The 16,614-nt window shown below is 37.6% G+C and overlaps 1 protein-coding gene across 1 annotated transcript in view; it reads left to right on the top strand.

Annotated features, from left to right (window-relative positions):
* The first annotated feature begins 581 nt into the window (after nt 1-581).
* cat (catalase) overlaps nt 582-16,614 on the top strand; it is a 29,043-nt gene continuing 13,010 nt past the window's right edge. Inside the window, exons 1-8 of the mRNA XM_069895907.1 lie at nt 582-730; nt 2,184-2,355; nt 5,909-6,019; nt 9,889-10,019; nt 11,371-11,475; nt 12,308-12,433; nt 14,044-14,235; nt 14,827-14,979. Coding sequence (XP_069752008.1) covers nt 665-730; nt 2,184-2,355; nt 5,909-6,019; nt 9,889-10,019; nt 11,371-11,475; nt 12,308-12,433; nt 14,044-14,235; nt 14,827-14,979 — 1,056 coding nt within the window. The 5' untranslated portion in view covers nt 582-664. The remainder of the gene's footprint in view (nt 731-2,183; nt 2,356-5,908; nt 6,020-9,888; nt 10,020-11,370; nt 11,476-12,307; nt 12,434-14,043; nt 14,236-14,826; nt 14,980-16,614) is intronic.

Raw genomic sequence — 16,614 nt, 5'->3', positions numbered from 1 at the left:
AAGACAGAAAATGCTAATCAGAGAAATGGGGTTCAAAGTGAAGATCTTTGGTCAAAACTTTCTTCGACCTGTAATGTTAACTCTCTTCCACAGATGTTTGTTTCCTGACTTCACTGACATAGCCAACACATCTGTGAAGGTGAGTGGAGGAAGTTCAGGCGAGATGTTGGAGATTTTTAAACACAGTGGATTCATTGCTGGGGACGGTGCTGGTACAATAAGGCCATTCAAAAGACTCTTCGACAGAATATAAAAGAAATAACGGGAAAATGAGACTGTCCTGGCGTAGGTTTACATGGGCCTGTAATGCTCTGAGTTTTTATTTTGATTTTTCACTTACATAATTTTAAAAAATGATGAGTCATGGCGGTGTTGAATGGTCTCAAAGGGCTAATCCTGCTCTTTCCGGAAGCCCAGGGAGCCGTGGTGATTTGAATCATTTCTTCACAAGATGGATGACAGCGCGAAAACGAGGCGGCACGCCGTTCGGATCTGATTGACGGCGAAACTCCGTGGAAGGGGGCGGGTCCACTCGGCAGAGGCGGGCGTCCGTCCCTGTGACGTCGTCCACCAGGTGACGCGCGGAGGTGGGCGGGGGCTGTGGACGGCATATGAGGGCCGGGAGGACAACGGGCAATCGACCGTTGAGGAACTGCTGGAGAAGATGGAGGGAGTCCGAGAGGAATCGAGCGTGCAGCTGCAGTGCTGGAAGAATGCTCGATCCGATCAAGTGAGTTCGGCCGCGGTGGAACCAGGAAGGGGCTGGTGGGCAGTAGTAGTGCGGATGGACTGAAGGGAGGGAGGGAGGGAGGGAGGGAGAACTGTACTCCTCATCTCAACATGAGGGTTTTGTTTGGCTCGGGATTGGGGGTCTCCAGCGGAGACAGAAGAGTTAGAAATCAGTCGGTTATTCGGCCTCTTCCTTGTCATATCGATCAATTCCTTCTAAATAATCAAAAAGAAGTAATCAATCGTAGCCACTTCTGAGGAAATTAACTGGGTATTGTGACCTTTGGTGTAACCTGATGAAGCTTTCACCCTGCACTTACCTTGAACTCTCCAATTTACTTCGTATTTCAATGCAGTCACCTTGTTTTAAACTCAAAAAACAGCTAATCAATCTCTTAAATCTGACTGGTGAGCCTTAGTATAGAACTCTATCCCCTCATTTTCATTGCAAAACTCAAACCTCTGATTCAATTGGCTTTGTGGTAGATTTTCAAAGACAGTCTGGATTCTTCCTTGTCTAATGTTTAAATGGAATGTCCCTTGTTCTCTGAGACAATTTTCCAGGTATAGGCTTTCCCCACCCCCCTTAATGATTTTTATCATGTACATATGTGCACTGAAATTCTTGCTCCAGCTGAACAGGTACTCTGCTTTTGGGGGAAAAAAAACTGAAACAACTAAAAACCTATTTCTTGAATTAAAAAGAATAAATAACAGAAATAGATAAATGTTCATAACTATCCTTGTACAAAATACTTGCATTAATTACAATCTTGCTTTGAGAAAGTTGCATTTAAATCTTCCATGTGGTGGGAATCTTGAATTTGCAAATAAATATTCAAGCTGACAATACAATTTAAATGAATTTTGTATCCTTAAAACAATAGGAGTGAACTAATTTTAATCAAAAATATCTTGCACTTGAAGGCTGAAATGTTTACTGTTGCAGTAAACTATAAATGTTAATAGTTGTATGGCCTGCTAAGATTCACCAACACTCTTGTGTAGATGATTTATTTGAAAATGGACACCGGACACCTTGTTTTCAGCTAGTGCTTGAATGGCTCTGCTTTTAAGTGGTGAAAGTGCAAGAGCTCTGAAATGCATAGGTTGTCAGGTAATATGGGTGAATATTGTGCAATACAATAAAAGAGTAAGGCAGGAGATATTCAAGTCTGACGAAGTCAGAATAAGAAAATCTGCAGATGCTACATAGTTGCCTGCTAGTGTGAGACAGTATTTCATTCCCTTCCCTGAACCACCCACAATCAGGAGCTGTCCGAGTGAAAACCAACTGAGAACCTGAAATTTTAAATAGATCATATTAAGTACAATGGCAAAAATGTTTGCAGGTCTTCTGCAGAGACTTGCATGAGCAAGTAGACTTTTTCTCCAGTCGACTCTGGTTTCATTTGACACAATGTTCCTTCAAAATTTATAATCAATTTTTCTAGAGTGTAGATGCTTTGACCACGGGAGCAGGCCATCCTGTTGGAGACAAGTTAAATGTCATTACAGCAGGCCCTCGAGGACCACTGCTTGTGCAGGATTCAGTGTTTATTGATGAAATGGCACACTTTGATCGGGAGAGGATCCCAGAGCGTGTTGTACATGCAAAGGGAGCAGGTGAGTTAAAATTTTAAAGTATCCATTTATAAAATGGGAGATTAATATCTTTGCTTCATAAATAACATTCCCAGTTACATTTGATTTCATCTTTTGTAAAGTAGCCTTACAATGTTGCAAGTATATTTGAGAGTGATGCTTAGTTGTACAAGTTCTTGTGATAAACTATTAAATTTAAAAACAACTTTTTATTGAAGTCCCTCTAAAACATGGTGTGGTTGGAACTTGAATGATTGTCAGTAATGTTAACCTTGTGCTATGATTTCCTTGAACATGAGCCCTTATATTTTAGTACATTTTTAATAGATATGTTATTTCTTAAGTGAATTATCCAATTTTATACTTTTCAACGGAAAACAATCTAATGTGTAGTATATTTGATCATTTGTTTTTGGTGATATCAATGGGCCATTGAATCTGTAGAGTGTAGATTCTTTGCATCTACCCTGCAAATTTTAACATTTGTTTCTTTGTGGCTAAATGTATGTTTGGGATTACTGGAGTCACAATAAAAAGCTTTTAACATCTTAAATGATGAATCATTTAGATTAGATTTCTTATTTATGCTGGTACATTGAGAAGTTACTACATAGAATCCTACAGATCAACCCTTAACTTGTAGAACCAGATAAAATTGAGAAACAACAGTTAGAGAATATAGTCAATCAACCAGTTGAAATCCTCAAGCAGCTTGTTTTTTTTCTCATGATTCCAGCACCTACAGTCATCCTGTGTCTATGGAAATTTATTCAGATCAGCAGAGAGGGGAATGAAGCTAAGGCCTCTGCTGAGGGATGATGATTTAGAAAGAGGAAAATCAGAAGGAATAGTGAAAATATTTCAGGGGGTGGGGAAATAAAGGGGGAAAGACATAGGAGGGCACTGGAGTTTGTCATCTTTTTTTTTAAATTTTTTATTTTTCACACCATAAATCACAATAGCCATGATGTACACTTTTTCTTTTTCACACATTTACATTGACTTTTTTCTCCCTCCCCCCCTCCCTCCTCCCAAGCCACCCCCTCCCCCCCCCCCATCCATTTTAGGTATACAATCTAGGTTGCATTAATTCAGTCAGACAATGTTGTCATTCAACAAAAATACACCAGAAATTCTACAGAGTCCATTCTTTTCTTTCCTTCTCCTTCCATCAACTTAGGTAATGTTTGTCCCCGGTAGGTTTTCGCTATTGTATTTAATGTAAGGCTCCCATACTTGTTCGAATATTGGTACAAAGCAGTATGAGGGCAATGGTCTGGGGTTCATTCAGGAGTATGGTGGCTTGAGAGGAAGAGGCTCGTGAGCCTGTTGGTGCACCATTTCAAACACATTAACCTTTCCTGATAGGAGGAAGAAGAGTATGATGAGTACTTTAGTATGTTAGCTCTTCCTCTTTGTTCTGTTCCATTCACTGTCATTTGTAGCTACTTGAGTAGAATAGCTCCTATAATTATACTGCAATGCATCCAACAAGGATGCTTTTGCTGGTACAACTGTAGAAGTTATTAAGGCATATGCTGAACTTCTTCGTAAGAGACTTAGAAGTTCTGTGTGTTTATAATGTTTATTTAAAATCATACCTTTTCCCAGCATGTGCTTGCTTTCCCTCATTTATCTAGATAAAACTGCGAGATTAGGATGGTTATATGCAATATCAGCCATCAACCACACACCATCACTGTTCTTCAAGATAGTTTTAGACTCCACCATGCATTCATCAATATCATCCAGATCAGTTGGAATTGCAGTAGTAATAAATAAGTACTCTAATAAGTATTACAGGCTAGTGAGTATGCTGCAACATATTTATAATTTGATAACCCTCAAAATGACTTTTTGAGGTTTATTACCTTGTTTAATTGGACAAGTATGAATTTCTCTACATTGGAAAGGCTGAATTTAAAACATTGTGAATAGACATTAGAAATGTTGACTGAAGATGTATTGAGGATTTGAACTTTTTGAAGATTGGATTTCAAAGTACAACTGCATACTAGCAGGGCATAATATATTGTGCACTCTGTAGAAATGAATATTCAATATAAAATGTGATGCAGTAGTGACTGGGCTTTTGAGGTACCAAACAGAAACCTGTAAAATTAAAATGAATAAATTCTCTTTGGAGAGACACTAATAATTGAACTGTTAAAGTGAACAGAATTTTGTAAAATTTTGTTTGTTGCCATGAAGGAAATGCACTTGCTATCAACTGAATTGTACAATAAATGAACCTTGTAATTGGGGATAAGTCAATATCCTTGGATGGGATGTAGAACTATTTTAGTCCACAAAATCTAGCTTCAATGTTTGTAGGTTTTTGAATCACTAAATTTTGAGTGCAAAGCAAGCCTGTGCATACTTGTAATGTTTTCTTTTGCATGATAAGTTTAGCATATGTACAATTTTGGTGTCTGTTGTCATGCCAATCCATTTATCTGCTGGTGAAATTCATGTAGCTGGAAAAAAATGTTCATTAAGGCAGTTTTAATATTTCATGGCTGTGATTTTCAAGAGACCATGAATGTTGCAGCTCTATAGGAGAACACAAGTTTTGCATTAAATGAAAAATAACTGAATTTCAGTTATGGTAGCAAAGTGCAGTATTTCATCATTGTTAAAAATCAATGCCTACTAGAGCTGTGTTAAGCTTAAATATGAATGGGGGGGGGGCAAACATTTTGCCTGGGGGGGATAAAGTGAAACTTTACAATAGTTTGAATTCAACTCTTGATGCCTGGCATATTATAGTAACAAAAATTGGATGGGGATTGGAATTATGCTAATATTTCACCTTTCTATCTTTTAATTAGAAAAGTTGGCATTAACTTTCCATACATCCTGCCTGAACTGTATATTTTCAGCATTTTTTTTCATATGAATGAAGCTTCACCATTCATCTGCAGGAATGGAATGCCTGCTTGTTTCAGAACTTAATTTGTAGGTCTTGTGTGCCATTCATACTTTCGACATGTATTTTGGTTTTGATTTTTTTCTCCTTTCCCTCTGCTTGGTCCATGAGATCCTGTCCCAGGGCCAGTAACTCCCTCCTCTCCTGTTGCCAATTTTCTCATTGAGTTATTAGCAATGGGGAAAAAAGAACAGATGGTAGTTGCCATTTTTCAGCTTTTTTTTAAATTTTTCACACCATAAACCACATTGGCCATGATACATACATTTTCCTTTTCAAATATATACAGTGTCATTTCCATTTTTCAGCTTCTGATGAAAATGTGGTTTATTGAATGGCAGAACGGCAAATTTAAATAGCATTGTTGGTGAGCTTTTCACGGGTTATATGAAGTGATTCTATTCTAGTTATTTCTTTGGGGGCAAGTTACCCTTTTTCAATCCTTTTAAGATTTCTAACCAGGAAAATGGATTGTGGAGGTATGATTTCATCCCTTCATTTGACATCAAATCTGGTATTTTGTATGAATATTTTGAATAACTACAAAAATCTGGAGTTTAGTGTCTTTATCAGTAATTTGTAAATCAAATATTGTAACCCTCAAACCAGAGATGATTAAAATTTGCATATCTTAATTTCTGCCAGGTGCCTTTGGCTTTTTTGAGGTGACTCAAGACATCACAAGATACTGCAAGGCCAAAGTATTTGAGCATATCGGAAAAAGAACATCTGTGTCTGTCCGCTTTTCAACTGTAGGTAAGAAGTCATTTTATTTGATTTTTTTGCAGTATTACCTGTTAATGACAATGTGGCACATTGTGACTTTGTGTATAAACTCTGTTTTGTCATGTTTGTGTAGCAGCTTGTATATTACAACCATGCCACAAAGTGTCTGCCATTCAGAACTGCAATGGAATTTCTATTCCTATGGGGGAAGTTGAGAAAAAAACCAAGTAGTTGCAGAAAATATTAGCAAGTATTGCTAATGCAGTAAGTTTGCAAAGTAAGCATAGTATCTAACGGGTTGGAATTTGGGTTAGAATGCTAGTGTTTTGAGGCAATCTGCTGGGTGGTCTGAGAAACTTGGCAAATGCTGTTGAATTGAGATCATACTAAGGATTGCCACGCCTTTCAGAAACAATTTTGAGTTGTTGCTGAAGTACTCCATGATGTATATCAGATTTACCAAGAAAGTTGATTAACTGTTTTCAGTTTGACATTTTTGTTCTGTTCACCATTGTGAAAGAAAACTGTTTGCTTTCTAATAATCATTCAACCTTTCACAGCACAAAACTCCCTGAAAAACTTTCTGCAGGATAAAAAACAGGCCTTTTGACCCTTCTCATCTGTGCTAGTCCATTCACCTGCTCAGATTGCATAACCCTCCAGACCTCTCCCATCCATGTATCTAACCATCTGTTCTTAAAACTCAAAATTTGAGTGCATTCACCACATCAGATGGCAGCCCATTCCATCTTAAAATGATGACCTCTTGTATTTATCTCCTCAATCCTAAATGAAAAAGCCTACTTGCATCCAATCCACTCTGTCGAAACCTCTCCTAATCATGCAAACCTCTATCAAATCTTTTTCCCCTTTTTTTCCTCTGTGCTCTTAAGGAATAGTCCTAACCTGGTTAATCTTTCTCTGTAACTAGACTCCTGAAGACTTGGCAATATTCTAGTAAATTCTTTCAATCTTATTGATATCATTCCATCCTTCCTGTATAGTTAGACGACCAGAATTGCACACAGTATTTCAACATAATATCCCAACTCCTGCACAGAATACTTTGATTTATGAAAGCTAAGATGCCAAAAGCTTTCCACATGTTGCGATGCCACCTTCAGCGAACAATGTATCTGTATTACCAGATCTCTCTGCACTCCTCATCCTCTAACATTTACTTTATATGTCTTTCCTTGGGTTTGCCTTTCCAAAATTTGTCTGCATTAAACTCCATCTGCCTTTTTTTTTTTTTTAACCCATTCTCCCAAATGGTCCAGCTTTTAAAACCTTCCTTGTTCACAATGCCTTGTATCAGGGGTGTCAAACTTAAATTCACAGAGGGCCAAAATTAAAAACTTGGACTAAGTCAAACTAAATATTTATTGAAAATTTTCAACATCTGCATGTTTTCTGTTCTTTCAACGTATATAATAAACTTTTTCATATTAAAATAAATGTTTAATAATTTGGTTAAACTTTCCAGAAGAAGCATTAACAAATGAGAAATAAAATATTCAATAAATATTTCTCTATAGCCTTTAAGTTCCTTTTCACAAGTCAAAAAAATAACAACTTGCTTTTTTTTATATAATTTTTTTATTTTTCACACCCTAAATCACATTAGCCATGCTACACACTTTAAAAAAAAAATAACAACTTGCTTCAATGAAAATCCAATCTTTCAACTATGAACAGTCCAAAGTTAACCAAAGAAAATATTAATCCAAGCTTAGCTTACTACACTGTGATAATCTGATGCACCTGGGTCTAAACCAGATTCTGCGATTTGTAGTATTCGCTGTGCATGCGCTATACCGGCACGGCGCCAGCAGGCCAGCTCTAATAACATATTTGATATGATCTTGCGGGCCAAATATAATTATATCACGGGCCAAACCTGAGTTTGACGTGTCTCTTGTATCATTGTGTCATCAGCAAACTTGCTGATCCAATTTCCCACATTACCATCAAGATCATTAATAGGGACAATAAACAGTGGTTCCAACAGATCCTTGAGGCACACCACTAGTCACAGGCCCCCAGTTTGAGAAGCAACCATCCACTACCAACCACTTTTCTCCCACACAGCCAATTTTGAATCTAGTTTACAACCTCTCCATGGATAACTAGTGCCATAACCTTCTGAACTAACCTCCCATGTGGGACCTTGTAAAGGTACTAACTACCTTTTTGGTAGCCTCAAAACTACAAAATTCACTAACCTGACTTACCATGCACAAAGCCATTCAGACTGTCATTAATCAGAAATGGCTGTCCAAATGCCTATACATCTATCTCTCAGAACTCCTTCCAATAATTTACCTGCAACTGACATATCTAGTTTATTTTTGGAACATGAGATACACTTCAATCCTCTGGCACCTCACCCATGGCTAAGGATAGTTTGAATGTTTGTATTTTGAATCTTGACCTGAGAGTTGGACAAGTCATTTGTTAATTTAAAGCAAGAGCAGGTTGTGTGTTTTTGCATTCTGAGATCCAAGGTGTTTACTGAATTTTCTAAACTTCAGTACTCCAGCATCCACGGCTTTTAATTGGATCTTGTATCTTTTCCATTGTGCTAATTTGCTTTGATAGCATTAAAATCTTGTTAATGCTGGCTTTGAAATAGGGCAGTTAGTAGTTAATTAAATCTGAAGGAAGTTTGAGAATTCAGGCTGAAAAAATAAATTTGGAAATTAATAGTGGAGATGATTAAGTAAACAGGAAACTCTGGGTTCATGGTTTAAAAGCAAACCAGCTGCTATGCCAAAATCAATATAGTAAAATTAGCAAAAGTACTGAGAAAAGATGGGCAGCATCTTTGGAGAAGTGGGGGGGGGGGAATACTAACTAATATTTTCAGTTGATGGGATCTCTAGATTTACTACCATCATTGATTTTTCAATATTTTCTTGCTTTCATCGCATTTTGCTAATATTGCTTAGGCATTTGGTTGAATCTTACTTTTCTCTCTGAAGTAGACAATCATGTCAATAAGTAATAAAATCAGATGCCAACAAATTACTCCAATGACTTGTAATGTGCCACTGTTCAATTAAGTCAAAATATGGACCATGATTGCAATTGTTTGGTTAATTAACATCTGGCTTCTGATAGAATCAATGCAGGCATAGCACCTAGTAATTTTTTTGATCAAGATTGGTGTGATATTTTTCAGATGCAGCTTGGACTTTTGAACGTCGGTATCAAACATTTTCAAGTAGTCACACCAACAAAATCTTTTATAGACTAGAACACTCGAGAGTATTTACAAAATATTGAGCTGGATTTCTTGTCTCTTTTTTGGTATAAATGTGTTGTATATTTAGAAATGGCTTGCTGTGTAGCAACAGGAGTTTGATTAATTGTTGGGTCTTCCATCTCTAGGCAACAACTGAAGCTTTGAGACTAAACAGTGATATTTTGATAATCTTTAAAATTGTTTGTTTTCATTTTTGATAAAATTAGTTGTGCACCTGACTTTTCAAAAAGTGTTTAGGCACTTGGATATATAAACATTTGTAAGGGTGCATGTCAGTATTGTAGCTGAATTTTTTCCCCAGTTTACTTGCCTGAGGCTGGACTTCTACAAGCATGAGCTAGATCCAGTAATGTTTCAAAATATAATTGCCATGGTCCTTAATTAGTGCCATTTGTATGAAGCTATCTTGTAGGATAGCTGTATATCGAGTACTTCTCTACAAATGTTGCATGACCATTTTAGTGCTTTTTTTTGGGTGGAAATTCAGCATTTGGAGCTTTTGTTTTTCTATTTTTAATTGCTATATAAATATAACCTGTTTTATGCCCTTAATTTCCTTTTTTTTGATGGTGTACCAGTCATTGCTATGGTTGAGTAATTATCTTGTTTCACCGAACTGATTGAATTCTAGGAGGCGAATCTGGTTCTGCAGATACTGTTCGTGACCCTCGAGGATTTGCTTGCAAGTTTTATACCGAGGATGGAATTTGGGATCTGACTGGCAACAACACACCTATTTTCTTCATCCGTGACCCTTTCTTGGTCAGTAACTGCTGCTAATAAAATGTAGATTGCTTGCAGTTTGAAAACTAAAGCAGTTAAATATATTTTGTTCTTTTGTGAAGTTGTATCCATGCTCAACTTTCCAAAAGTTTTATGGCTGTTTAATTACTCATTAAGCATTTATTTCTGCAGTAACTGCACATATCCATACTATGGAAGCTGCAAGACATCTGAAATAAAATCTTTGCACTTTGAAGCAAATTAGATTAATGTTTGAATGGGGTGGCTGTAAAGTAACAATCTAACAGTACTGAAATCAGTTGATAAATTTTCTCATTGCACCTTTAAATGTGACAATAAACTAACTTAAAAGGGTGAGGCTGTTATTTCCTGTAATTGATATTTCAGTTTCTTGAAATATAGAAATCAAGTTATTGACCCAGGTTTTGGGCCTCATTTATTATCACATGCAAAATGGAGGTACCAGTAGCTCTGTCTTCACAACCTGAAGGCTTGAGGGAGTGGTGAGCTGGATGGAACAAGCAATCCCATGAGATGTTTTGAGGCTGTCAGTATACTGAAGGAATTTGGCATTCTTCCTAATCCTTCAAATACAGTATTTGTATGGAAAAATAATACTCATTTATGATCTCGTGCTTGCATTGTTGAGGAAAGATTACTCCCATCTGGCTATGTGAACTGGTTACTTTCCATTCACAAACAGCATTGCTGCAGGAGAGTGTTCATAGCAATTTGTGGTTGAAGTTGATGGCAGTTACTCCGAATTTAACTTTTTCAATTGGTTGGTCAGTCATAAAATGTGTGAAAGCGTTCTTTTCTTTCTTTCCTTTTTCCTTTTCCTGTCTTTAGTTGACTAGATTGCTGTTTTGAAATTCCCTCCGAGTAAGACATTCCTTTCTATTTATTCCTTGTTATTCCTATCTGTACTTAATCTCTTTACATTCCTGGGTAAGATGCCATTCAAATGCTAAAGATGTAACTAAGCACCTTTTTGGCTATGCACATATTCATTTGACTAATCCTAAAATTTTTCTTAATTAGCTTTGCATGGAAGTTAGAAAGATCTGAACAATTTTATTCATATTCATATGCCAAATTAGTACAAATTCAGCTGATTTTAAAAACTAAAATATCCACTTCCCTTCTAGATTTTGGGATGATAGATTTTGGCATAATATGCATGGATGCATTTTGTCTTAACATAATTTTGGGCTAATACTTTGCAGGTGAACCTTCTGAAAGTATTCTAAGAATGTGGTAACGAATATGGCCTCGTGTATTTCATGTGTAATTCTATCATGCAATAAATTAGAAATAAGTGGTAGAAACTTGGGTTATTATGATGGCTTGTGTTTCTATCTTTTGTCAGTTTCCATCATTCATTCATACCCAGAAGAGGAATCCCCAGACTCACCTCAAGGATGCTGATATGACTTGGGACTTTTTCTCACTTCGTCCAGAGTCACTGCATCAGGTGAGCAAAAGTTGCATTTCATGTGAGTCGGCTGAGACCTGGTAACATCTAAATTACTAGGTAGGAGTGGGATAAGAAGGTATTTTTTCTTGTCTAGATTCCCAAATGAGACTTGAATAATCGTGTAGTAATCTTGACATTCTTTTTTCTAAAATTTGTATTAAAAAAAATTCTAGAACCTACATCGACATGGTCAGCGTGGTGGTGCCTGACATTCTGCAGCCAATCCTGACCCTGGCCTTTATATTAGGAAGTCCAGAATCCAGTTAGAGAGCAGGAGGGGGTGGGTCAGATTCTGGGGTATGATTATATTAAACACTGAGCTGAAGTTGATGAACAGCAACCTAGCATCTGAGGCATCATAATTTCCAGGTGGGTCAAGCAGAGTGAAGGGACAAGGCTATAGCATAATTAGTGGAACAAATGCTTTTGACTAGGCAAGTTGAATTGGGTCCATTGTGCACTTTAATATGTTCCATCACCACTAAGTGGTGGTGGTAGTTGAGACCTGTTACTGTTGTCCTCGGGTACTGGGGTGATGGTGGCTGTGGGGATGATGGTCTGCTGAAATGATGTGTTGTAGTCAATTAGCAGTCTTTCAGAATCCAGCCAGGTGCATTGTCTGGTCCCACTGGCTTGTGTGGGTTCGCCCTGGATAGAATTTGCCTCGGCTCTGCTAGGATCTTTCTTTGGCATCATTCTGTTTGTCTCATTGAATCGTGTGTAAATGTAGAAGTATCCTCTACAGTCGCAAGGTTCCTTGTCTTGATGCCTTGCCACGTGTGCCTAATTCCACTGATGTTTTAGATTTAGAACTTTTTTTAAATCCTAGGTCAGTTTTCTGTATAGTGACCGTGGAATTCCTGATGGATATCGTCATATGAATGGATATGGGTCACACACATTCAAGCTGATCAATGACAAGCAAGAAGCTGTGTATTGCAAGTTCCATTTTAAGGTATAGTGAAGCTTATTGTTGACTTCAAAGAGTGAAGTGCCAAGGCTTGAGGGCCTCACTTTTATACTGGAATTGATTAAATTTAAATCTTAACCATCAAGGATAATTAATAATGGTGTTTTAAATTTGAATGAAATTTGAAATTAAAATTTTGTGACTAGAATACATGAAATGGGGCTGTACTACTAATCTCTATCCAACTGTCCAGATCTAGGAGCAGATGTAACAGTGGATTGGGATATAGAATAAAAGAAAGTCATGGCCTGCAACAAAGTATTAGTTTTTACATAACTGAGTAGTAACTTAGCCTACAAATCTGGGAATTGCTATTGGTGATTTTGGTGCTCTGTCAAATAAAGGTGAAATCCTAAAATTCAGAATGGCCTTTTCCATTGGAAAAATAAGCAACAGGACCCACTGCCTTTATTTACAAGACTGCCGACTTTTACCTTTGTAACATTACCTGACTGCCACTCAATTTTTCCGATACACTCGCTTGCCTGCATCATGGTCTGCGCAATTTATACCTCTGCAGTGTCTCTGGATTAAGCAACATTTCTGCTTATTTAAATTCTAATGCTAATTGGTTAGATTAGAATAAGGAGAGAAGAGTAGATATAGGATTGAAATTGAAAAAGCAGTAGAGGCTGCTTCACTATATAATTAGAAACTGATTTTTGCATAGCAAGAGTTATGGAGGGTGGGGGGAATGTGGAGCAGTCCATGGCTAGATTGGCCATATCTTACTGAATGAGAGAATGGGCTTTAATAGAGCAAATGGTTCTGTTTCTTGTTGCTGTGCCTGTCCATCATTTGGCCTCTTTAATGTCAGTCCCATTACCTTGCTATATTTGAGCTACAGTTTTGGCCATGTAATTGTCCTTGAATTTGACTGGTGATGACAAAGTTGTCTAGAAATCTTATCACTCTTGGAAATTATGAATTGGCAGAAAAAAGTTTTTAAATTTTATTTTTCACACTGTACCATATCAATCAAAATACATACAAACATTTCCCTCTTAAATGCAGAAATAAGTTCTTGAGAATAGTGTTGCATTATTGCACTAAAATTGATAAATTCCACTCAATACTCAGTTCTCTGTGAAACTTGCATGTTCTCTCTTTGATTGTGTAGGTTTTTGTCCAATGCTGTGGTTTCTTCTTGCATCTAAAAGATGTATTGGCAGATTAACTGGTTAATGCAAATGACCACAAGACTGGAACTGTAATAGTAGTGCACTAACTAAGGAGAGAGTCTAAACCTGAAACATGGATGCTGAGTTCCTCCAGATCCTCATTATTTGCTCAAATTTGTTGCTTTATGGCTGCAGGATTGTGCAATAAAATTGCTATAAATTACAATTCATTTAAGAGAAGGTTGGATGTGTACATGGAGGTGAGGGGGTTTTAGAGGGTTATTGGCAGAGAGTGGGAGGTTTGAGCTAGTGGAGTTGTTCTAGTGTGGACTCGAAAGGCCGACATGGCCTGTTTCTGCTCCATAAATGGTTATATGGTTAACATACCACTTTCATACTGTGTATTTAAGTGTATTGTAATCTGTGTATTGTAAAATTGAGATTGATGGTATGATTTATTTCACTTTCCTGCAGACAAACCAAGGGATTAAAAATCTTTCTGTTGAAGCAGCTGGTTGTCTGGGTTCTGAGGATCCTGATTATTCTATTCGGGACCTCTACAATGCCATAGCTACTGGGAATTACCCATCCTGGACATTATACATTCAAGTCATGAGCTTTCAAGAAGCAAGAGTGCATCGGTGGAATCCTTTTGATGTGACAAAGGTCAGTCTTGAATTTTGCAGCTTATCAAAGAATGCTTTTCGTAAGCATGTCTAACTCAATGTCCTCTACTTTTGAGGAATTTAACTAGTATGATCATCTCTCAATCTTTGTGCTACTGCAATTGCAACTTTTGGAGTAAAAGTGAAATAATGGGCCAGTTATTTTTGTGTACATGGATGAGGAATGGGTGGCCAAATGATCAATCGTGATAAGTGTCTAAAACAAATTTTGATGCAAGTAGACTGTTTAACAGCAATATTTGAAATAGTTTTTGAGGCTAGCAGTTTCTTTTTACTTAATTGTTTTGTAGCTTACTCAGTAAGACTGGGGCAGGGAAAAGCTTGTTATAGTTTATATTATGATTGGAATTTGCTGAATGTGACTGATTTGAACAGTCTAGTACATTTAAACTATCCTTGATGTAGCTCCTTGGGGAAACTGAAAACATTAAAAATCTGGCCAAGTTTTGAAGGAGCATAGTGCAATTAATTCATCATACAGGATCTTGACCAAAGGTTTGGAAGAGATGGAAAAATTGATCAATAGTCTTTTCTATTGAAATTAAATTTTCTTAATTGTGGTTTGTTCCAGGTTTGGCCTCACAAGGAGTTCCCACTAATTCCTGTGGGGCAACTTGTTCTAAATAAGAACCCTGTCAACTATTTTGCTGATGTGGAGCAAATAGCCTTTGATCCCAGTAACATGCCACCAGGCATTGAACCAAGTCCTGACAAGATGCTTCAGGTATGCTGGAAAGGGGGGAACTATTCACTTTCTGTCTACTCTGGCATAAAGGAATTTATACAGCTCAGTCCTCTTTTCCCACAAGCCTGTGCTGCTCAATTAGACCCAATGGACCTACATCCCAGTACATTTTGAATGATGGGAGGAAACTGGAGCCCTTGAAGTGGGGGTGGGGGGAAGGAGAGGTCATGCAGACATGGGGAGAATGTACAAACTCCTTAGAGATAGTGTGGTGTTTGAACCCTATTCCTGATTGGTGTTGCTGTAACAGTGTTGTGCTTATCTGTTTCTGAAACTAACTTCAAAATGCAGTGATTGGAGAAGCTGATGAGCTTCCTTTGTTGGGTACATTTGAGCTGTTGATGCATTATGGTAAGATTGCTGGCTTTAACATGTGTTTAAGGTCTAAATCCATCCTGGCAAATGTAGAATTTAGTTACTGATCCTTTGAATGGTCAAGTTTCTGGATCCCAAGGAAAATGTATAGCTTACATTTGACTAATGTTCTATCCTGCTTTTGATATTAATGAGCAGAAAATTTAGGACTGAGAAATTAATTCTATTCCATATCTCAGTTCTTCACTGATACTTTAAATTTTATTTAACTTGTTTTTCAGTAATTTTTCCCTGATGAATATTCAAGAGCAAAGACCATTCAAAGAACCTTGTGAACCAGTGAATTTAAATAACTAACTTAAAGTACTAATAAGATGTGCATAAGCTTTTATTTAATGGTAGGGGGTTTGGGCCATAAGTCTTCCTGCCAGTGAAATTACATCTGCCATTGTGCACAGCTCTATCAGAAAAATACTGAGCTGAAGTGTTCAATCTTTCATAAAGCAAAAACCTGAACATAAAAGTGGAGATTCTCCACCCTCATGTCGGAAAACTTGCCTTCATGAATGCTCCCCAACTGGCTCCAAGGTGCTGACTCCAATCCACCTCCTAGGCAGTGTCTGAGCATAATGCTCTGCCACATAACATGAATGTATAGCTGCTGCCAGCGGCAGGCTTTTGTGGGGGATGATGACATTGTGGTGATGTCATAAGCCTGAGACACAGGACCGGGATTTTTAAAATGCTGACAGTGCATGGTAAGATTGGCTGTAAACATCCCAATCACTTTCCGTGCTCAATGCTTGTGAATGATGTCAACTTGGCGGGCGGTGCTACAGCACCAGTCGCATCGGCTCCAGAGCACACTTCGAGGTGCTGCTCAACATGAATGCAGTGCAGGGAGCAGCTTTTTTGGGTTGCTCCATGAAAGGGTAAGTTCACATTTTTTTGAATTTAGCTGGCTTTGAGGCAGAGCTCAACGTTAAACCACCTTCTATTTCTTCAAATTTTATCTCCTTAACTCCTAAAATGTGAAGACACAGACTGCAGATGCTAGATACTGGATATTGGCTGTATGCCCATCCTTTTTCTGCTTCATTTAGTTTTTAATCTCTTGGACCAAGAGATGCTACTACCCCTGTTCAAGGATTTGATGAGGCCACATTTGGAATATCATGGACTGTTTAGGGATTTCCCCCCCTTGGAAGAATTGTATCATTAAGATGGAATGGATGCAGCAAAAATTTGAGGATGTCACCAAGACTGGTTGGAATGAGTTTGAGGAATAGGTGGGAACCT

This window comes from Narcine bancroftii, chromosome 1 (assembly GCF_036971445.1).
Source record: "Narcine bancroftii isolate sNarBan1 chromosome 1, sNarBan1.hap1, whole genome shotgun sequence".
Lineage (NCBI taxonomy): Eukaryota > Metazoa > Chordata > Chondrichthyes > Torpediniformes > Narcinidae > Narcine > Narcine bancroftii.
The sequence above is the reverse complement of the archived record's forward strand: the minus strand, read 5'-3'. Positions and strand labels throughout refer to the sequence as shown.